Source organism: Rosa rugosa, chromosome 4, assembly GCF_958449725.1.
Source record: "Rosa rugosa chromosome 4, drRosRugo1.1, whole genome shotgun sequence".
Taxonomy (NCBI): Eukaryota; Viridiplantae; Streptophyta; class Magnoliopsida; order Rosales; family Rosaceae; genus Rosa; species Rosa rugosa.
The window spans coordinates 7,356,269-7,380,744 of NC_084823.1; the positions used below are offsets into that span (position 1 = coordinate 7,356,269).

At 37.1% G+C, this 24,476-nt stretch overlaps 4 protein-coding genes across 4 annotated transcripts; 1 reads left to right on the forward strand and 3 right to left on the reverse strand.

Annotated features, from left to right (window-relative positions):
• Nucleotides 1-337: 337 nt before the first annotated feature.
• Nucleotides 338-2,507, forward strand: LOC133742925 (purine permease 3-like). The gene is made up of 2 exons (XM_062170634.1): nt 338-1,262; nt 1,889-2,507. Exons 1-2 carry the CDS (start codon nt 525-527, stop codon nt 2,261-2,263), a joined length of 1,113 nt encoding a protein of 370 aa, XP_062026618.1. The 5' UTR covers nt 338-524; the 3' UTR covers nt 2,264-2,507.
• A 12,315-nt stretch (nt 2,508-14,822) lies between these two features.
• On the reverse strand, nt 14,823-23,420 carry LOC133744248 (chaperone protein dnaJ 1, mitochondrial-like). Its single transcript, XM_062172385.1, has 5 exons — nt 23,413-23,420; nt 23,278-23,327; nt 23,163-23,232; nt 22,834-22,923; nt 14,823-15,214 (listed from the first exon to the last, which is right to left on the reverse strand). Exons 1-5 carry the CDS (start codon nt 23,418-23,420, stop codon nt 15,115-15,117), a joined length of 318 nt encoding a protein of 105 aa, XP_062028369.1. The 3' UTR covers nt 14,823-15,114.
• On the reverse strand, nt 17,219-18,020 carry LOC133742767 (uncharacterized). Its single transcript, XM_062170443.1, has 2 exons — nt 17,774-18,020; nt 17,219-17,640 (listed from the first exon to the last, which is right to left on the reverse strand). The coding sequence occupies exons 1-2, from the start codon at nt 17,902-17,904 to the stop codon at nt 17,274-17,276; spliced, it is 498 nt and encodes a 165-aa protein (XP_062026427.1). The 5' UTR covers nt 17,905-18,020; the 3' UTR covers nt 17,219-17,273.
• LOC133742529 (protein FAR1-RELATED SEQUENCE 5-like) lies at nt 18,468-21,520 on the reverse strand. Its single transcript, XM_062170223.1, has 2 exons — nt 21,377-21,520; nt 18,468-19,649 (listed from the first exon to the last, which is right to left on the reverse strand). Exon 2 carries the CDS (start codon nt 19,647-19,649, stop codon nt 18,468-18,470), a length of 1,182 nt encoding a protein of 393 aa, XP_062026207.1. The 5' UTR covers nt 21,377-21,520.
• Nucleotides 23,421-24,476: the final 1,056 nt, after the last annotated feature.

Here is a 24,476-nt window from a genome sequence, read left to right on the forward strand (position 1 = left end):
ACCACAAGTTATCAGATAATACAAAACTAGCTTCATTTTACATACAAAACCAATTATGGATGGAACTGTAAACTGTAATGACTCTCTGAACAAAACTTTTCTTACACATCTAGACTTCCGCTGTAGCTCTAGTCATTATCCAATATCTTTAATTAAGGTACGCAAAGATACACAAATGATGACAACAGATTCAATACACACATACGGCAAGACGTATACATACACACACTTAGAAATTAGAATATTGATTAGCTTCACCCATTTATTTGACTCCTGCTTTGAGACACGTTGCTTGTCTCTTGCTCCTGCATCACCATTTGCTCATCCTTGAGCTGCGATAGAGACAGTCATCCCCACGCGTGGACGACTCTCAACCGTGGAGACATCAAATCAACGATCAGGATCATCACTCAATGCGTCGGCTATAGCAATATGCTTCCCTCACACCTAGACCTCTCTATATTAGTACATTACTTCTCACATTATCAAACACAAAATTTTTAGGCCTCTAGTGAATTACGGTCATGCAAATGGAAACCACTGAGGATGAGCAACGTAAAGCCGCCGCCCTGAAAAGGTTGCTGCTCATTCTGAGCTGCGTATTCTTATCCATAGGCACCTGCGGCGGCCCTTTGATAATGCGCCTCTACTTCATCCACGGCGGCAAGCGCGTCTGGCTTTCGAGCATGCTCGAAACCGGTGGCTGGCCCATAATCCTCGTCCCTATAGCCATAGCCTACTACCACCGCCGCAAAAACCAAGCTCCAACTGAACCACCAACCAAGCTCTTCTTCATGAAGCTCCCTCTCTTCGTTGCCTCCGCCTTCATCGGCGTCCTCACCGGCCTCGACGACTACCTGTACGCCTACGGTGTCGCCCGCCTCCCCGTCTCCACCTCAGCCCTCATCATAGCGGCTCAGCTGGCTTTCACGGCCTTTTTTGCCTTCATACTTGTGAAGCAGAAGTTCACGTCGTATTCCATAAACGCCATCGTGTTGCTGACGGTGGGGGCGGCGGTTCTGGGCCTGAACACGAGCTCGGACCGGCCCGAGGGGGAGTCGAATGCGCAGTACATGCTCGGGTTTATGATGACGGTGGCCGCGGCGGCGTTGTATGGGTTTGTGTTGCCGTTGGTGGAATTGATGTACAAGAAAGCCAAGCAGAACATCACGTATGCTTTGGTTTTGGAGATTCAGTTGGTTATGTGTTTGTTTGCTACCATTTTCTGCACTGTTGGAATGCTGGTCAACAATGATTTCAAGGTTAGTACAATGGTTTTTCAGATTTTTTAGCAATTGCTGCAGTACTGCATTGACTACTCTATATTAGTCCAATTTTTTATTTAACCAAAAACCAAGAACGGTCCAGTTTTTCAATTATTACGGTGGGATGTGACTGTATTTATTTTTTCAATGATGAGGATTCAGAAAATTATTTTGTGCATATCTTTTAAAATTGTCAAGAGACGCTGATAATAGTGTATGAAAATACTCGAACGAATCAAGTGTTGAATCTACTATTAAACCTTCATGCCAGTGATGATAAACTTGGATGGAAAAAATACTTTTATGAAACTTATAATGCGTGTAGATAAGATAACAATACTTTATTGCTCGTATTTGGTTGTTTTCGTTTCTGAATATGGCTTCTTCTTTTCGGATTTTTACCATTTATGGACTAAAAGTTCTTTGGCAATGAATACTCCGTACTCATTGGCCAAAAATCTCTGATACTATGATCATACAAAAGCGAAGAATGATGATCTCGTTTTCTCAAGTTGTGGTGAGAAATATTTTTTGACTAGTAGCTGCTTGATATTTGGTGATTAAATTTTGGGAGATTATATATGTGTACTTCGAATCTAATTATAGATTTAAACGCTGTCTAGGTAATTCCAAGAGAAGCAAGGAAATTCGAGCTTGGGGAGACTACCTACTATGTGTTGCTTGTAGTGAGTGCTATAATCTGGCAGGGTTTCTTTTTGGGAGCCATAGGAATCATCTTCTGTGCCTCGTCTCTGCTATCCGGCATCGTAATCGCTGTTCTGCTCCCGATAACAGAGATCTTTGCTGTGATTTTCTACCACGAAAAGTTCCAAGCAGAAAAGGGCGTTTCTCTTGTGCTCTCCCTCTGGGGATTTGTCTCATACTTCTACGGCGAAATCAAACACAACAAGGAAAGCAAGCGAGTTAAGAAAAAGGAAAACAACAAGGACAGTAGTGGCCAAGACACAGAAAACCCTCAGTCAGTTCCAAATCCATGACAGCACAAGCTGTATTTCTGTGTTTTCTTCCTGGTGGATTTTGTGAACATGGCTTTGTGAAGTAGGCATTTTCAAGGGGAAAGGCTGCATATGGCATTATATGCTTCATGTTTCGGCCGGCAAACCCATCTTAAATTTTTATCTAACATTTCAACCTTTTATATTTTAAAACATAATGAGATGTTTGTTTTCCATGTATTAATTACTGTTCATCATAATGATTCTAATTGTTGTTAAAACTGTCTATTTATTTGTTACAATTAGAAGCTCAGGTGAAAGTACATTTAATGAAGAATGGAGTGAACAAGGATGGAACAACCTAAGAATTATACTTCAAAACATGTCATACGGTTGGAAAGAAAATTGTTTCCAAACCTAGTCCATCAAGATGGTCAAACAATGCTGTCACTTGTAACCACTGCAAGTGGCCTAGTGGTTCTTGCCTAGTTGGGTGTGCTCCCCAACCTAGGTTCGAACCCCGAAGTTGTCAAAGTGGCGAGGCACTGTGCTGCAATGCACAGTTGGAGCATTTCACATGCGCCGAAGGGATTTATCTCAATGTTTTAAAACGCTGAAGGCGTACCCGAGGCGTTTTCGGGAGAGCCTTGCAGCCTTGAGGCATAAGGCGCATAAGGCGTAAGCCTTTCGTATAAATCACATATATGCATGTAATTTCTACTCTTATACATACCACATTAAGAGTAACCAAAATAACATTACTAATGGTCATTCACTCACAATAAATTAAGTACTAGAAGCATATGATTCAACAAAATGACCAACATAAAATGAAATCAAGCATGATCTCATTGTTGTCCCACTAGTAGTAGTAGTAGAACTCATTGTTACCTGCATTATAACATAGCATCCTATCAATTACATATAGTATACGACTGCTATTGCACAAAATCATGCAATCTGCCAAAAATCACAACATTACTAACCGAGCAGCATATCAATTAACAGTTAACCCTCAATTATTGTGAAATATGGTACTGGACTCTACTAGTATTATATAATTGGTATCATACACAAGAGACAATCAATATCTTCCTGCTGCTATCAATTAACAGTTTAACACTCAAATTCCCACTGTGCAGCTTACCAAAAGAAAAGAAAAAAATCTCCTATTTTGATCTCTCTCCCCTGCAGCTCAAAATGAGTACTTGACTCATACACAAGAGACAATCACTCAATTAACACAATCATATAGCTAATCATATATCAATTAACATGAGATAATCAGATAGCTACTCGGCCTCAATATAGTAAACCCAGTTCAGCCCATCTCAATATCTTCCAGCTGCTATTTCAAAAGAGGACTGAGAACAGAGCATCCAAAAAGGATGCTGGAGAAGAATCCCATCCTTAACAGGATCCTTCAAACCCCATTTTTAAGCTACTCACTCCCCGAGCCTTCACCCAATAAAAAAAGATGAAGTCTTTACTCAAAACTCAAACTGAATCCAACAAAATCTAAATCAATTCCAATGGGATCACAAAATCTGCAAAATTGACAGTAACCCACAAACAAGAATATCTAAAAGTAAAAAAATCTGCAAAATTGAGTAATTGACAGTAACCCACAAACTCTTGCAACCAAATTAATGGGGTTGCTGGACATATATGATTGTCTAGACAAGAACAACTCAAACCCAAGTAAATATAGACGGGAAATCGGGAATCATACCTTCAGAAGTTCAAATGGCCTGTTCCGAATCGACCTCCAATCAAGCTCAAATTGACTGCTGCGTAGAGAGGGGCAGAGGGCTGAAATCGAACTCCTAACTCGAACTCTGGGTTAGGGACTTAGGGATCGAATTTGCTAACAGAGAGGGGCAGAGGGCTGAAATCGGGGCTGAAATCGAATTTGGGGTAGCAGTCGCGACCTAGACAGCGTTTAAACTCATTCTATTTCAAAACGACGTCACTTCACTTTTTTTCTGCGCGTACGCCTTTCGCGCCTTGGAGGAAGCCTTTCGCGCCTTTCACGCCTCACCAGCGTCGTCGCCTAGCCCCTGACGCACACTCATTTTCAGTCCAGAAAATCGCTTTTGGCGCCTCAGGCGCGCTTTTTAATTCATTGGTTTATCTTGGGCCTAGGAAGCCTTTGGGTTCCCCTTGACAAAGTTAAAAAAAAAAAAAATGCTGTCACTTGTGACGATGAACATGTATTTCTTTATTGAGATTGTGTCGAGAAAAACATGCAAAACAACAAATTACAAAAGTGACTTTTAAAGCCACCGAGGAGATTTTTCATATTTTCATCGATAGGTCAGATTGTACGAGTAAGGGTCCCAAGCGCTACATGATGCACAAGACAGTCCAACTATCTTTACAATTTGGACAGCTGCGTAAAATAGACTTAAAGTAAACAAAAACTCACACACACATTTTCCTTGCAATCTATCTTTTTATATATTCTCTTCCCTTTTGGATAAGAACAGAAAGGAAACTAACAAAATTATGAGGAAATATCATACTGGGATGAAGACAATGAGTCCATGACAATCTTTTTTTTTTTTTTTTTTAATAAAGAGGATCAAATGATTTCACTCATACCCCCATATGGTGACTCGTACCCAGGACATGGATCCTAGGTAGTGGGCGCTCTAACAAAATTATGAGGAAATATCTTAATGGGATGATGACAACGAGTCGATGACAATCTATTATTAATATCGCTTAAGAAAGGACTCTTGACATTTGAATCTCTTTGTAAAAGCCATATCTATCACATGAGTAGTTTATGGAATCCAATTATTTGGCGTAAGTACAAGGTTAAAAGCTATCTGAGTCATCTTATCGATTTCATCCTCTGGTATTGTAAATCAGGATTCTACTCAGTAACTGTAACTGAAAACCCTAGTATCGTTTCTACCAAGTTCAAAACACAGCAAGACAAAGAAAACAAAAAAAAATGCAAAATATTATAGTTTTTTGAAGGTCAAACATTTATATCTATTAGAATGAATTTTTATGATGTAAATTTTCCTCCTGATAAAGCCTGAAGGAGTTGTAACTAACTTGCACCAGCCTTCATTCCTACAATAAAGAAGACAATACGTCCAAAGTCAAACTGCAACAAATCGAGGGTAAATCAAGTAATGTGGGAGGCAAATGAAAGTGCAAATGCAATTGACGAGGGAAAAGAGTTAAGCTACAAAGACACTAATGCTCAAAACAGCTCAAACACAATGACATAAAATGTGGCAAACGATGTCCAGAGGGGTATGTTAACATTTCTCATACATCAACTATTTTTACCCCTCTAAGGACTCATGTTATCACTTTGAGGACTAATATTACTATTTTCAAGACTCATATGGTAAACTAAGAAAATTTACCACTTTAAGGACTCATGTTACCACTTTGAGGACTAATATTACCATTTTGAGGACTCATTTTACCACTTTTAAGGCAATTGTATGCATGTCATACGTTAACACATTGTAGAATTTTCCTGTCCAGAGACCCACATTTTCAAGTCCACCACAATGATAATGTGTCAAGGAGACTTTATTTCATGCAGCACGGACGTGTTGTTTCCGACTAAAGCACATTCTCAATTCTTTGGTAACACAGGTAAGAAAGTGCACACCACTGCTAAAAAGGTGTTACGTACCTCTGCTTCCAAGAAATAATTTCACAGCAAACTGTTTCATAGACTAATAATAAAGGAAAACATCACAAACCATGTACCACCTTTAAGCATTTCTACACTTTAGTATACCAACTTTCATAACTATCACATTAGTATATCAAGTTTGCTCTTTTCTTTCATTTTGGTGTATGCCGTTAACTTTTCCGTTATCTTGCCGTTATCTTTATAAAAAAAAAAAAAAAGTTTTGTTGATAAAGCGTAGTGGGCCCATATTTGTGAATTTATTTGTTTACACTTTTACAGTTATAGATCTATCCTCTGCACTCGAAGGTAAACAATTAACCTTTACTATTCATAATTTCTATCGTTGATAGACTTGAGTTAAATGTTATCTGCAAAAATACTAGCAAAGAATTGAAAAAAAGAAAGAGAAAAGTTGAGAAAATTGAAAGACTTCAGAGAAAGTCTTAAAAGAGAAACTCCCAATTACTGGGATATCATTTTTAGACTTCAAAAAAGAATCTATAAAATAGAAGAAGATATCGAAAATCTCTTATATATACTCAGAGAGGAACAAAAACCTCTTGATTATATGAGCATTGGTTAGATCCGCAAATCACTGGTATCAGAGCTTGTAAAATAGCTCAGCAGGGGAATCCCCAATGGGGACAATGTCTGATTTAATAATAGAGAGACTGAATTCTCTATTAAAATCTTCTGATGAAAAATATCAGATCCTGCAGAAGGAATTATCTACATGTCAAGATAATCTAGAAAAAATACCTGTTATATAATCCACCAATTAGAAAAATTGGAAAACAAACTGGATTATATCAAGGAACTTCCAAAAACGGAATAAGAAAAGCTAACAAGTGTTAGTAGAAAAACCAATGAACAGCAAAAAACGCTGGATTCTATGAAAAATATACTGAAGGACAAGAAAGTGCCTACAGTAAAAACAAAGAAAGCTAATGGGTTCAAACCATTAGAAAGACCGGAAAAGAATCCTGTTCCAAACATGATTTTTCTGGATCCATCAACTAGTTCTACTAGTATTCGGTATGAAAATCCGAAAGAAACTCGAGATGTCAACATGATGAGCATCTTCGGGAAAAAGAAAGGAGTACAACTCCTAAATACTGAAGAATTCGAATTCAACGAAATCGAGCAAGAGGTAAAAAACGCCTCAATTCCAAAGCTAGATTTTAAACAAATCTACAAAAGGGGAACGTTTGATCTGATGGACAGCCATCATTTCAAATTACTGGAATTCACAACCCCTTCCACAACAGGAGAGAAAGATCTCTTACTAATCACTCCTGAAGAAGTAGCCAGAGCAAGAACAAAAAAATATCAATTTATGCACATTGGAGCAGTCCAAGTTGGCATAAAATTACTTGCTCGAGAAGGCATAAACTGTTCAGTTCTATTTGTCTTACAAGACAATAGACTAACAGATTTTCAAGCCAGTCTTTTGGGAACCCTTGAAGCATCTTTATGCAATCAAGTGGCTTATTTCAACTGCTTCCCAAACTTCTCAACCAGCTTGAAAGATGCAGCTCACTGTCTAAGACTGAGAGTCAAGACAGATGACATATCTATGAAAAATGATATGCAAGAACTCGCAATAGTATACAGGATATACTATAAACTGATGAGTACCACAGTAGAGCCAAAGACAAGGATATCAAACATCCCTGGTCTTACTACTGAATTCCTCACCAGTCAGAAGAACCATTCACAACAGATCCACATGGTTACTTGGAATGAAGTAACTTTTCCTATTGAATGGAAATTATCTGGTCCGAAGCTACCAGCAGAAAGTGCAAAAGCTAAAATTTATGAGAGCAGAAAGACTGGAGAAATCAGTCTAAATTTTGACAATCACAAAAAAAGTGATGTCTGTCCTGAGAACATCAGGATAAATAAAAATCTTCTCAGAAGAAGCTACAGCACTAGAGAAGCTAGTGTTAGTGGTACAAAAAACTCTGAAGAACCATCAGAGTCCATCACTGAAGAAGAATTAGAAGCTAGTGTTAGTGGTACAAAAAACTCTGAAGAACCATCAGAGTCCATCACTGAAGAAGAATTAGAAGCTGATCTAAATAGACCAGTAAATATGCTTAGAGCACAAAAGCTCTATGATCTCTATGAAGAAGCAGAGTTCTGCGAAAATCCTGAACGATTAGAAAAACTAATCAAAGAAATGAAAAAGTTCAATCCAGGAAAGGAAAGAAAACTCCTTCCCTACCAAGATATTGAAATGGAAGAAGGAGAAAGCTCCAAAACTTTCATCATTAGAGAAAAGGGAAAACTAAAATTCTCTATACAGAAAGCCCCTACGGGCAGAAATGGAGAAAGAAATTCTCAAAGATTTGTCCCAAAGGACAAGATACCCAGAGTACCAATTTCAAATTATGGTATCTGGCTAGATCTAGACAAAGCTCTAGACAAGAGAAAAACTCTTGACCAATGGGTAGACAGCCTGATGATGGCCTCTGCTCTAACCCTTGGAAAATTTGAAGCTCCTGATCTTCAGATGTACTTTGAAACTTCTCTTACAGGAGTAGCAAAAAAGTATTACTTCTCTTTCAAAGAGACAGCCAGAGGAAAAGAATGGCTGGAAGAGATCAAAACTTCGAAATCTCCGTATGATTTTGCAGTACCCCTGTACGATCAGTTCTGTGGAGACCTCTCAAATCTGAGTGAAAAGGCTAAAGAAACGGCCAAATCAAATAACTATGCGCTAAAGATTTGCGACATGAGATATTTTGAAGAATACTTGAATGAATTTCAAGAATATTATTGTACGATTGGTGAACTAGAGAATACTGATATAGTCAACCTGTTGCACAGGAAACTCCCTGAACCATGGAGAACAGCTGTGAGAGAAAGCATAGCTGAAAAACCAATTGAAAGATTTTCAGTTGGAGGAATTGCCGACAGGATAAGGCAATTACTGAAAGAGCAATGCAAAGCCAATCTTAGAGCTAAGATGGCCAAGAAACAACTAAAACGAGTTGAAAATTTCTGTTACGGAATACTGGATATGCCAACCAACTGGGGATGTCATGACTCCAAGTTCCACAGAAAGAAAAAAGAAAAATATTACTCTAAAAAATTCAGAAAGAGTAATAGAAAGAAAGATTGGAAATTCAAGAAAAGTTCCAATTTCAAGAAACAACAGGATGAAGATCCTAAAAAGAAATTCTTCAAGAAAAAAGAAGAATAGTCATCAGCATAAACAACAACAACCCAGCAAGAAAGCTTGCAGATGTTGGTTATGTAAAGCTGAAGGGCACTATGCCAATGAATGCCCGGAAAAGGGTAAAAGATCTACTAAAACTCTCTTTGAAGAATATGAGCATATAGTAGACTCAGCAAATATGAAAGGCTACGAAATAGCCTATTCTAATGATGAAGAAGACGACAGGTCAGTCTACTCTGCCTGGTCTGAAGAAGAAGAATCATCTGAGTCTGAATCAGATTCTGTAGTAGAGTACTTCGAATCGAGACAGATGAATGTTCTGAGAATCAAAAACTGGGAAGAAAGTAAGACAGAAACATTAATGTCTTCTTATCAGGTGAACCCTGGTACATTCGTTTGTGACTAGCTACTGCCTATGTCACGAAAAGGATGGTCTCCCTATGTTTTGTAAAAAGTCAAAAAAGACTTATCACAAAGAATGCTTCATAGCTGAAGCAAGAAGGAAAACCAAGAATGGCCTTGTCAGCCAATTGGTTGAACAAGAATATGAAGAATATTTCTCTGAGCAAAAAGAGAAAGAAGTGGAAACTCTGTTCCAGGAAATTATGGAACCATCTTCCTCAAAAGTAAAGGAAGAAGAAGTCTATGAAGAAAAAATCGATGAAAATATAGCACTGGTTGAAACACCAGAAAATGTTCCAGAAGAATGTAAACCATTCATACCCAAGGAACAAGCTCAAGAAAATGAGCTTCATCAATCGAAAGTCGTCTCTACTAGTAGATACAGCAACTATATAGAGATTGGACTCAAATTCCCTGATCACAAAAAATATCATCTACATGCCTTTGTAGATAATGGATCAGGATTTACTGTTGCAAAGAGATTTGCAATTCCAGATGAACTCTGGAAAGAAGATAAGAAAAGAACAGCTACTGGTGTTACATTTGACGGAAGTCACCTCACCATGAATAAAGTAGCAAAAAATGTTCACATCACCATTGGTGGAGGAACATTTATCATCCATAATGTCTGGCAATCTGAAGGCCAAGGCTCAGATTTCTTGTTGGGAAATGATTTTATTCTCCAACAGAGATTTATTCAGGATGAAGAAGCGATAGGCTTCAGAAAAGGAGAACGGGTGTTCTGGGCTGATCGGCTTACTCAAGCCAAAAGTGTAGTAGGACCAAACTTTACTACACAATATCAGAGATCGCAACAGAATAGTGGTGATCTTACCCCCTACAAACCCAAATTTGAAAACATACTCCAAATCAAACAACAAGAAGAACTACTTGTTGAAGAATCTTCTGAAGAAGAAGAAGAAGAAACTAGTGAAGAAGAAGAAGCTAGTTTCATCCATGAGCATAACCTCAAGCACTTTCAGAATAAGCTTGAGTCTCAGAAAATTCCCACTCTTGATAAAATCAAGAAACTACTCGAGCAGAACATCAATGTAGATCCCCAGAAGCTTTGGGAAAAAGACCCAGTGGTCTGTGAATTGAGATTGCATGACATGAATGCTATCTGTCATGTCAAAGCCATTCCTCAGTACAAAGAGGAAGATCAAAAAGAATTCAGAAAAGATATTGAAGATCTCCTAAACAAGAGATTAATTCAACCTTCCACTAGCCCTCATCATGCTCTAGCATTCTACGTGAGAAATCATGCAGAAAATCTAAGAGGAAAAGCTAGAATGGTGATTGACTACAGAGATGTCAACAAGAAGATTGTCAAAGACGGTTATCAAATTGCTCAAGTAAGAGTATTGATCAACCAGCTTAGAGGAGCTAAAGTCTTTTCAAAATTCGATGCAAAGTCGGGTTTTTGGCAAGTCAAGATGCATCCTGAGAGTGTACCTCTCACTGCATTTGGAACACCACAAGGACATTACGAATGGTTAGTAATGCCTTTTGGTCTAAAACAAGCTCCCTCAATCTTCCAGAGAAAGATGGACAACATCTTCAAACATGTTGCGGAGTTCTGCGTCGTCTACATTGATGATATTATTGTCTTCTCCGAAAACAGAGAAGAACACATGAAACACCTTTATGAGGTTGTAAAGCTGATAGTTCAGCACGGAATTATCCTAGGAGAAAAGAAGATCTTCTTTATCCTCGATGAAGTTGATTTCCTAGGAATAAACATCAAGAATGGAGTGTTAAAACTCCAACCTCACATCCTTGAGAAAATCTGGAAGTTCCCAGATAGAATTCCTGATGCCAAGAGTCTAGAGAGATTCTTAGGAGTCATAAATTATGGGAGAGATTTCATTCCCAAAATCTCAGGACTAACAGCAATGTTATCTCCTAAGACGAGTTCCAAAAGAAAATGGAACTGCACAGAAGATGAAGAAAAAATTGTGAATCAGATAAAAAATCTCTGCAAAAACCTCCCTCCTCTTCAACAACCAGAAGAGAATGATGAAATTATCCTCCAAACAGATGCGAGTGATAATTATTGGTCTGGTGTAGTTCTGGAGAAAGCGCCTGGAACTAACATTGAAAAGATCTGCAAATTTTGTAGTGGCAAGTTCAGCCCTGCAGAACTAAATTATCCCACAGGGGAAAAAGAAATTTTGGCTGTCAAGAAAACGATTTTAAACTCTCCAGCTTTTCTTGGAAAACCCTTTATTGTTCGCACCGATTGTGCTAGAGTAAAGAATTTCAAAAACTTTAAACTTGATAAAGCTGCTGATAGAGGAAGATTAGCCAACTGGCAATTGTTTCTTAACCAATATGATTATATTGTTGAATTAATTGCAGAAAACAAGAACTATCTTCCTGACGCTTTAACCAGGGAACTGGCCATGTTCAGCCGGAAAGAAGATGACGAAGGTCGCAATCCCAGAAGTAGAAGAACAACTGGGAAAGAACATGAAACCCAGGAGGATCCCAAAGAAAAAAATCCTCAAAAGGTTCCTGCTAGACCCCAAAGGACTAGCCCCAACTGATCAATCCCAGGGTAAAGGATTGGCTAGCCCGTCTCAAACGGCAGACGGTAAAGGCTCATCAAGACCGTTGACGGCTGTTGCTTTGCCAAAAAGCAAACCTACTCCAACTGGAGTAATAAATGTTTTTAATTATGAACTTCAAACGTTCGATACTCCTGTGTTCAGAACTGGCAGGAGGCTAGCTTACCACCAGAAGGCAATCCTGGATAATCTGTTATTTGCCTTTCAGGAAAGAAGTAGTGGTCTGATGTTCCCAGCTCTATTTGCTTTAGCTAAAGAACTTTTTGAAAATGCTAGACCACAGTTTGAAGAAACTCATCCACAACAGAGTGCTGTTCGAAAAGAAAAAATCTACTTCCTTGAAGATCCAAAAAGTGCTAGGATCCCTATTATAGCACTAAGAGAATCAGACTGGCATGAATTCCATAGTCTGATAGGAAGTCATAATTCCGAGGACCGTATTCCTCCAACTCTCTTCATTATTGCAGGACCATATGTTGGAAGATACCTAGTAAATGTTCAGAGTGAACATCCTCAAGAACACAAGCTTTGGCTTGTGGAAAATGGTTTTGTTCATAATCTTTGGAGCAAAACAAATGATGATCTCAAGGGTCTGCCCCCCATTATCGTCAACACAGTCAAAAACATCAGAAAAAATGACTGTACCCTAAGACTGAAGTTCAGATCCACTCCACCAGAATGGATTTAGAAAACAAACGGTGAAGTTGAATACATTTCTCCTTATCATTATGTAAGGAATTATTCAACGAAAATATCTTCAGCCTTCCTGTGTTGGATACAATGGCCAGCCAAACTCAAGCATTCCATGGATGAAGGCCATGTCCCTTGAATATATTAAGAAGATCATCTCTGAAGATACCAACAATACCTTCCTGGCAGCAGGAGAAAAAACCATTGTTACTGCCTACGATCATCCTGACGTAGTCAGCAGTGACCTATTCCTATCTCTCACCAGAAAAGAGATAGACTCGACACTGGCATGCCTACAGTGGGTTGAAAGACTGGAAAATGACAACCACTACAAAATGTATGTTGATACAGATGTCGAAGACAATGCAACAACTGCTAGAATGGCCCAGGCGGATAACAACTCGTTTGTCCTAGGCTACAATTCAGAAACAGATGAGAACATGTGAAGCAGCAGGTGTAGAAAACACCGAAAGTACTTTTGGACTCTTCCCAAAAGCTACTTTTGCTTTTCAAAAAAGAAGAAGGTGAAAAACATTTCACCCAAAGGAATCTGCTTTTTCCCGCTCGACCTCCACCAGCAGGAGCACTCAGGAAAGCAGAAAATCAGGGAGTTGTGTTGTCCATTTTCCTGTTTTGAATTCTAGTTTGAGTTCCGCTCCCTATATAAGGAGCTTTAGTTTCATTTGTAAGGCACTCGAAAATTGAGACAGAATCATATTCTCTCAAACAAGAAAGCCATAGTAGCAGTTTGCTCATCCTTCCAGTATAGTGTGAAGTAGTGTGCTTTTTCAAGTAAGTGTCTTCATAGTCATGAATAGCTAAAACACCTTTTAGCTGTTTACCCAAGAGTGAGGCTCTGGGTTTATCAGTTGTATTTATGGTTAATAAATAAATTTCTGACTGTGGGGCCAGTACCTTATCACAAAAAAAAAAAAAAAATTGTTCTATTAAATTTTGTATCCTTAATTTCATCTGTTAGAAGGTCTGCATTTAGTTTTAAAAATATCTTGCACATTTACCAGAATCATCCTTCACTTTGGCAGCAGTGATTCCGCCCTGATAGTAACCGCTTAGACAGGAAGTCGTTAGGTGAATAGTGGCATGTTGAAGGCTAGTCCTTAGGAGAGGAAGATTTTTGTCTATTTGCTAGATACTATAGGAATTTTTGCAGAATTTCCAACAGCAAGTTACAATAGTAGAACTTAACGGTTAAACTTAACGGTGTTAGTCCTATGTACTAAAATGAAGATAAAATGCAAAGTTCATACACCATTCTGATAGTTTTAGAAGTTCATACACCAAAGTGTAGAATCATCCATAGTTCATACACTATTTGTGATAAAATCCCCTAATAATAATGCATCACCATATCAGATACTAACACTATTTGCTGAACGTGCAAGAATTTGCAACATCAACAACTGTAAAACTGTGATTCTAGAAACATCTTTCATCAGAAGTTTTAAATGGAATTATGGACACTGCTAAAACAATTATAAATCAAGGTTGCATTTACTGTAACAAGAAAGTCAAAGTAAATACTACGCAGCCTGATGTCTAAGCTTAATTGGCATAGAGGAGACTGCTTTCACAACCCAATTTTTTATGCCAAGTATACCATCAAATTTTAAAACCAAAACATCTCAAAGTTTCCAAGGGCAATGAGGATTTGCTAATTATCTAGGTTCCTCATCAAATTCTCTGTAACTTATGAAAAAAATAAATAAATAAATAAATAATTGACAATCAAATGAGGGAAAATTCTACAATGTGTTAACGTATGACATGCATACAATTGTCTTCAAAGTGGTAAAATGAGTCCTCAAAATAGTAATATTAGTCCTCAAAGTGGTAACATGAGTCCTTAAAGTGGTAAATTTTCTTAGTTACCACATGAGTCCTCAAAATAGTAATATTGTCCTCAAAGTGGTAACATGAGTCCTTAAAGTGATAAATTTTCTTAGTTTACCATATGAGTCCTCAAAATAGTAATATTAGTCCTCAAAGTGGTAACATGAGTCCTTAAAGTGGTAAAAATAGTTGATGTATGAGAAATGTTAACATACCGTAGCTTTACCCTCAAATGAGATTCAGTATGAAGATTTCTAGAGAATTATACAAGACAATCACTTGTTAAACATAAGGTAGCCACTTCTATTCAACAATTTTTTGGAAGAACATTGTAAAATGAGAAAGTAGTAGACTAAAATAAAAGGAAAAGCAATGTGCAGACAATGAACTATGCCAATAACTTGGGGTGTGGGAATAAAATTGGTACCTTCGATAAACAGAACTCCAAAGAATGGAAAAGTCAGCAAATCTCTACAGCAATGACAATTGGCCTATGTATCTTGATCGAATCGCCTTGCGCCAACAGTCAGCCCGTGGTTTTGCTCAGCAAAAAAAGGATCAATAAGAATATCAAGAAGTCAAGCACAAATCTCTGACCCATAACACGTTCAATTATCCGCTGAAACCTGTAAGTTCAACCAGTAGATAGCTGCTGATAAAGCCTGTTGTTCATTTAAAGATACTCACCACTATCAGAAGAGTGACTAACTGACAACAAATATTTAGGCTTGTTTGACTTCAATTTGTAATAATGGGAAAGCAACCTAAAATGCTTAAAACCAATACTAGCAGAAAATTACATTATATGGGATAACCCCGACCAATCCAAATAGAAAAAGGAAAAATTGGAAACCCTAAACAAGACTAGAGAGATCAGTGGCGTTTCAAAGAACTGTTCTAAGATACAACTATTTATATCCAATGGCTAGCACCCCATGAGCTAAATAAAAAGAAAGGAGGAAGAGAGAGGGGAGGGGGGGAGGTGGATCAGTGGCGTTTCAAAGTACTTTTCTAAGATACAACTATTTATGAGACAGACTATAGTACCCCCCCAGTATGGGATACCTTTTTATTTTTTATTTTTTTTTTAAATATATAACAAGTTAATATGATGGTAACCTGATGAATAGGTCATCAGGTTACCCATTCAAATTTTGACACATGACAATTTAAAAAAAAATTAAAATTACATTTTTAAGCACACATTTGTCATCAATTTGTAATATTGTCCATATACTTGTAAATATTGTCCTAAATTGAGTAATTACTAAAAGGTTTACCCCAATTACAAAATGGAGAACTATATTACGTGAATGAGAACACATGCTCTATTTGGTATGAATATGAAGATTTACCACTTGTACAACACATTTGTTGTCAATTTTGTAAAATGGTTCATAAACTGGTAGATGTTGTCTTAGAACTTGTAATTACTACAAACAGAACATTTTTTACAACATTTTTCATCATTTATCCTTATATTAGTAATAATCGTTGTTAGTGATGTAATTATTTTTTCAATGAGGAACATTACACAAGTTATCACCCAATTACACAATCGAGAACTCTATTACGTGGATGAGGACACATGCTCTATTTAGTATGAAATATGAAGATTTACCACCCGGACAACACATTCGTATTCAATTTTGTAAAATGGTTCATAAACCTGTAAATGTGGTCGTAGACCTTGTAATTACCACAAACAGAACAATTTTTACGATATTTTTCATCATCTGTCCTTATATTCATAATAATCGTTGTCAGTGATGTAATTATTTTCTTTATGGGGAACATTACACAAGTTACTACCCAATTACACAATCAAGAACTCTATTACGTGAATGAGGACACATGTTCTATTTAGTATGAAATATGAAGATTTACCACCCGGACAACACATTCGTATTCAATTTTGTAAAATGGTTCATAAACCTGTAAATGTGGTCGTAGACCTTGTAATTACCACAAAGATGACATTTTTTACAACATTTTTCTTCATTTGTCCTTGTATATCGTAATAAGCAGGTCAGAGAGATAATTATTATCTCAATGACGAACATTACACAAGGTACCACCCAATTACACAATCAAGACCTCTATTACGTGAGTTAGGACACATGCTCTATTCAGTCTAAACAACATATTCATCTTCAATTTTGTAAAGTGGTTCATAAACCAGTAAATTTGGTCCTAGACTTTGTAATTACCACAAAGAGGACCTTTTTTACAATATTTTTCATCATTTTCTCTTATCTCATTTTCAGCTCCTCTCGGCCTCTCTCGCTCTCTCAGAGTTTCTCCCTCTCTCTCATAGTCTCATCCACACACTCTCTCGGTCGCTTCACCAAAGATTGGGTAAGGTTCAAAACTTAGGCCTAGCTAGTTCAATGTCTGATTGAAATTTGGGTTTCTGGGTTGCATTTTCTGGGTTTCATAGTTTGGGGTTTCAAGTTCATATCAGTTTGCATCTGGGTTTTCATAAGAACCATTTTTGTGACATGGGCTCATCTCAATGATTCAAACTTCACCAATTTTCATGAAGATTTGATTTTGATTTAGAATTAGAGTTTTGATTTAGATTCATCATCATTCAAACCAACAAAATATAGGTCAAGTGAGGGGAAAAAAGAAAAATAATAACAACAATGACAATTGCTCCTATGATAGAATTTACAACGTGCCTCAATCTTCAATATCACTGAGCCGTCGAAGTTTGGGTTTATTTTTTGCCACAACTCTAACTCTGCCACGTACCCTATTCTTATGTGGGCATGTAGTTTTATTGTGTCCATAGCTTCTGCATAAACAACATTTTGGCTTTGTTTTTGGTTCATTGCTTCCTTGCATGCCCTTGCTCCTTACCCTGATAGGATCTCTTACAATGTTATTACATGGATCTGGACTATCACCTACATCTTTTTGTTGCTTCAAAACATCTCCAAGTATCGGCTCCAATCTGCTGAGTTCTTTCTTCAAAATGTTGGTACCCTCCTTTGTCTGTGAAGCAAGATATGATACCCTGCTACTTAAATAACTTAAATCTCCATGCCTGCAATGCATTAACACAAGAATTAACCAAAAAAAAAGAAGTTTCTGTACAAAAAGAGATCTTTCATTACAGTAACTTATTATATGAAATAAAATAAAAAATATCACTGATATTAACAAGGATGTTTATGTACCTGGCCAATCGTACAGCTTCACTAGGCATATTTTCCTTGGGAACTGTGGAGTGAACTTCAGATTTTGCTTGCTTTGTCCACCGCTTTAATACTAAGGACAAAGGTATCTCCCTCATGCGCTCATGCTTCATTACATTAAATAAATGAGAACATGGGATGCCTTCACATTCATAAAGTTTGCAAGAGCATACTACTCGAGGATCACTTTCCCGATGGTAATAAGTAGTTGTGCACTCTTTCTCTTCATCATTGTTATAACTAGACGTAATGTACACACGACATGAATTCAGATGCATAATCCTTGAAGTAATCAGTCCTCCAACCCGATCTATCTCCACACATATTAGTTGAAACACATTATCCGTATAAATGGTAGAGGCATGCTTCTCTAACTGTCTAAGTTGGGTAGAAAGTACATGAGCGGAGTTATTCGATCGAAAATCTTCTTCAGCTACTTTATTTCTAAGTCGTTCCAATGTTTTATCAAGCTGCGGAATGAGTTCAATCAATTTCACTCCACTGAAGTTGAGACTATCCTTCACATACCTATTCATGCCTTCACATCGCTGCGTGCTACGCATGCGAGCGAAAAAATGTCCACTCACAAATGCTTCAGCCCATTTCTCTCGTTTATCATACATCATCTTCACCCAATTTCTATTATGAAGACCATATTTTCCACCATAGCTCTCCATCATTGCTCAAAACCACAAGGAGTTGTTTCATCAAACATGCAGCGTCTGAACTCGGCAACTATTTCAGGGTTGCGTAAGTTTTTCTGAGCATTTTTAGAAATATGCCATGTACATAAACGATGTGGACAACCTGGAACCACTAGTTCAATAGCCTTTCTCATTGCTTCATCACCGTCGGTCAAAATGCCCAGAGGTTTTTTGCCCTCCATAGACTCTAAGAACATCTGCAAAACCCATGTGTATGTCTCAACTGTTTCATCTACCAATAATGCAAAACCAAAAATTGTAGTCAATAGATGGTTGTTTGATCCCACAAACAATACCAAGGGCTTCCCATAGTGATTAGTCTTGTAGGTGCTATCAAATACCAAAACATCCCCAAAGCAACAATAATCTAGCAATGAAGTTGAGTCTCTCCAAAATAAGTTGGCCAACCTGTTACTCTCATCTGTGCTGTACTTGCAAAATAATTTCTTATCTTCGGCTGCTTTTCCTTCAAGATAGGCAAGTGTAGCTTTTGCATCCCCTTCAAGTACAATTTCACGTTGACTCGAGTCCAATTTATTGTACAAGTCTTTCATTTTGAAACCAACATTCGCAAACCCTCCAGATATGTCAGCCATGTATTGATATGCATGACAAGTCTTAATGGATACTCTCCGCATAGATGTGGCTAAAGCTAAATGAGAATCTAGGACAGACCGATATGACCTAAGAAAATGAGACTCCTGTGGCTGTGCAAGATCATGTGAATGATCTGTTTTGAAATCAACTACGACATACGAGTTCTTCTCCTTGAAGTACCTTACCTTGAACAAACATGGGCAGTGACACCTTGTCAATTTCTTTGGTATACGGACATTATTATTGTTGTCCATATATTTCTCTAGTCTTTCCCCCTCTGCAGAACAAACCCATTTGCGGATAGTGACTCTCCCAGTCCTTGCACTTGTTCTCTTGTCATCCTTTCTAACATCAAAACCCATTGCTTTCGCATAAGCATAGTAAAAAGTCTCTGCTGCCTCAACAGTTACAAACTTCACGCCTATAATGTCTTCCGGAGCCAACTTATCATATCTAATACCATTATATTCCAACTGATTGATGCCACTTTCAGACTCTTGCAAATTAGTGTCTGAAATCTCAGGTTGAGGTTCATCTAATGCATCCTGACTTGACATCTGAAACATATAACATGAAAATGAATATAACCACTAGCAAATTGAAATTCATAACAAAACAAAATATCAACAAATTAAATCAAAATCTCAAATGAATAAATAAAACTCCAAAATCAATGCAAAAAAAAACAAATCCAAGTAAAAATAAAGCATAAACAGAGATGAATCTCACTTTTCTCCAAAACTCTGTTCTAAAAGAAACAAAAGAAACCAACCCTTCTCTCTCTAGAACAAAAATACAGTGTATCTCTAGTTGGACATTCAGCAGGTGGACCTTTATCCCTAGTTGGACATTCAGCAGGAGGATGGCTTGCACGTCTCTACATGGAAGAATATGGGAAATCAGATATTTCCCTGTTATTGACTCTTGGAACCCCCCACCAGTAGGTTATTAAATTTTTTCATGATAAGTTCTTGCTAAGAATTCTGGATCCCTCTGACCATGTCTTTGAGGGCTGCTTGCTTACTGATAACATGTTATATTATCTTATGTGTTTCCATCGACAAAAGCTTAATTCAAATTTCTTCCTGACGTATAATTGTCACCTATATTCTGTGCAGACCACCTCCAAAAGGTGTGTCAGGGGTTATTGATCAAACAAGGGGACTCCTGTATTATGTTGAAAAGAATTGCTCAAAAGCTGTTTACACTCCTGAACTGAAATATGTATGTATAGCTGGGAGGCAAAACTCAAATTGTTCCTATTTGGTGCTCTCAGATTTGCTTGTGTTCTTATATGAATGGATATACTTTATGAACCATCTCTACTTTTGTGTTAATTAATTGGCTACTGCTGTAGTATACATTGTAGTAGTTTGTATTCATTGCTACTGCTCCATTAGAAGATCTTGCAGCATTATATAAGCTAGATGAGGTACCTAGATATGTTGAACAGTACACCACACCTATGAATGGCACTAACAAAATACACACACACACGCACACACACATATATATATATATATATATATATATATATATATATATATATATATATATTTTGTATTGGTAAGAATCAATAAGCAACACTCTTGAGATCTTGACTGTGGTAGACCTCACAGCTAATGTAAGACACCATCAAAAAATATGAATGCACTTACTTTTTTGGGACCATCCAACTAAGTGTGGGCGTTCTGGTGATGTATTTGAGCAAGAAAATGGTTACTTTAATCCAACAGATGCTAGCGGCTCTACTGTATCATCAAGAAGTGATTCAAATACAAGTCTCAGTACCAGGACTAATAAACACTACAAAGCTATCTCCCAGAAATGATGGTAAGTCTACTTAACCACAAAGCATAATGATGCATAATAGTTACTCTATGCAGATGCATCGCATAAGTGGATATGGATTGGTATTAATTGCACTAGTCGCTGTTCTTCTGGCAATGGTGCTTTGTAGCATGTGCTACCTACTACGAAGAAGAAAACTTAACAAAACAATCTGACCTTAAGTCCTTTCGAGAACAATCTGACCAAGCCAACAACAGAAACAAGAACGCCCAAATATCCAGAATTCCAGCTTCACCTAATTTCCAACTTTGCAACATTACGCCTTTACCAAATTCCCAGTTGATATCAGTAAGACAGAAATAAATTGAACAATACCAATTCAAAATTTCAATTTTCAATTTTCCAATTCAACCTCAGTTCAATAATTCCCATAATCCCAGTTCTCAATTTATCAGAACAAGAACATTGGAAGAAGTAAAAAACAAGAACTTACGTGGAGAACCCGTGGGCTGGAAGACTGGAGGAGCAGTGGAGTGGAGGAGTGCCGCGCACGGAGGCCCGACGCCGGAGGCACGGTGACGAACTGAGATCGACGGCGAAGTGAGGCTGTGAGGGTGAGACTGAGATTGAGAGAGCGAACCGTACGTACGTTCGTGTTTTTTTTTTTTTTTTTTTTTTAACAGGTTACCTGCTGAATAGGTTAATTATTTGTTGAATATCCATGACCATTAGATATATTACTGATCCAATGGTCACAAATATTCACAAAACCCCCAGTACTGTAGAATTTCCAACTATTTATATCCAACGGCTAGCACCCCATGATCTAAATATATATACACCACATGATCTATATATATATATATATATATATATATAGAGAGAGAGAGTTGATCTACACACTAGGGTGTCAATTAGTGAATTTAAATTTCGTACAATTTCTGCCTTTTTTGGATCATATGCACTCTTTTCTAATGTAATATATTTTTCAAATTTTTGTTGGTGAAACAGGCTAGGTTTCCATTTTCTTTCCAATTGGGATGCTAAATGTTTCAATTACATGCTTTCGTTTCTAATCTAAGTATTGTCAACCTCATAATTTTGATTGTGTCAATTTGAAAACTCCATCCTGATAGCTTAAATCGAATTGGCGTAAAACCACATTAGGCTGTGTAACTAGTTCCTGATTGGGGATCCCAGCATGCAATATTTTCTAATGAATCTATGGCCTCGCAAGCTTCCCTCGAGTTGGAGTGATTAGAGCAGCAGGCCACATCCTCAAATGGTAAATCTTTTCTCATGATCTTGCTCTGCTGTCGACGTAAACCACCAACTCAGACTTGCTAGACTGTTTCCCTGCTGTCCATTTACTAGACTGACTACCACTTGTTTGCTTGTCAACAGAGTGAAGAAGTCACAGCCAGAACTTTGGACCAGGGTTCTGGGTTCTGACTTGATTTCAGGGAGTACTGGCTAACCATATCAGGAAAAAGTTTCAAGCAGTCCTAGTCCTCCCCCATGTAAAGGGGCAGGAGGTGGAAGATCCAATCTTGCAACCGCTCATCCATTGAATCGAAGCTATTCTGAGGATGAAATAACATCGATTTAACCTTCAAACATGTGCGGAGCATGTTAGGATGCTTTCCGCCAATTACATTTAACAACATGAATGGAGGATTTACATTGACAAAAATGCAAAAGATATGAGTTAACTTATTGTTCAAATTAGAAGAGAAGAAACAAAATTGAAATTTTTAAGAACAGGGGTGGAAGGTGTACTTAATCCTAAAATTTAATACGTGGCTTGTATAAAATTACATGACGAGTGCTACTCAAGCATTATACATAATATATATACATTAACTCAATAATTGGCTTAATTATATAAGATATATATATATTTCTTATAAAAAAAATAAAAAGAAAGCATTTGTAAGGTAAACTGCTCACCAGTCTTTATCGTTGGAGTTGCTGTTTCCATGAATTATCTCCTCCTTCACAAATTCTTCTAATATCGCATGTTTTCGTTCATTTATTTTACTTTAGAAACGATAAAAAAAAAAACAATGAGACAAATGTATAGTCATAACTCACAACCGTAGAAAAGTAATTATATTGTAGACTATTAAGAAAAATACATCAAACCCTGTGAGTATACACAATCCCAACTTTTTGCTAGCAATAATTGTCAGAAAACCATAAATAAAGTGTTGACTAGATATGAATACATGCAATTGAACCAGAAGCAGAAAAAAAGAAGTAGAAAAAATGCAGCTTACGTCGGAAACTGGACTCGAAAGCGAACATATTGGTCTCCATGGTGAACTAGGAAACCATGCTTCGGTAGTCCTGCAACAACATAAAAACAAAGTGCCAAAAGAATGCTTTAGTAACCTTTGCCTCTTAGTACCACGTGTTCTCCAGGCTGAACCCCCTTTTGGTATCTGAGAGGTCCATAATTACGAGGAAGAATCAGTATCAGTATTAAACTATTAATTAAGTCAATGAAGCTTAGGGTTATATTTTCACAGTCCCATTGTTTGATCTTCTTTATTAAAATTGAAGAATAAATAACTTAATATACAGAGGACAAAGTAGTAAATTCTTTTAAAAAAAAACAAACAAAACAAATTTAAAGCATTACCCACGTTTTGTGGAAGCAGTAGAAAATAACTGCTCTCAACTTCTGGTAAGAAGCAATAAGTGCAGTTTTCATTTTTATTTTTTAATATACTGTAGTTTTTTTTAAGAATTAAATATACTGTAGCTTGAGAAGGAGTAAATCTAATTATAAAATTATTAACAAAAAGATTTGAACAAATCTATCAAAAATAAAATAAACAAAATAGGGCCAATTGACACACCCTAGAGGCTAGTGTAGACCAAAAGGATAGTGGAAGAGAAAGAACAAGACTAGAAAAGTAAGAAAACTTTATCTGTAAAGAATTAAAATGAAGACATTACTTTTACTTCTGTCTTCAGGAAAGACCAAGTACTTGCATTAGATAGTTTTACCCCTGTTTAAGGAATAGAAGGCCACCAAATATTTTTTTTTTTTTTTTTTTTTTTTGAACTTTAACCAAATATTTTAGATCAGTCAGGAAAGTTGACATAAGTAAAGTGGCCCCTGAAAGTAACAAGTATATTTCCCATTTGGACACTTTGTAGTTCATACCGATATAATTTTACTAAACACTATTTAGTTATTTCATGTCACAATAGTTGAATTGCATATGATCTGTCATAACGTATTATCTGATTAACCCTCGTACAAGGAGACAAAAAACAGTCTGATATCCTAATCTGAGCCCAAATGCCCTAGTAAATCATCTTCCAAAAGTTACTTAAAAAAAACAATTAAAAGTAATCGCGTTCCACCTTTACTATGTTTGAGCTATCATAAATAATGCAAGATGTATAGTGAAATAACATGAATAGAATTCAGAAATCCTATCATTTCTGAAACAAACATCCAGTAGAACACATATTGTTCGCTCCTGTGTACAAAAAATGACAATATATAATCCTGGGAAGAAAGAAGTCAAAACTGCCTAACGTAGCTTTTATTGCTTAGAAGGGTACTTTCTAATGTG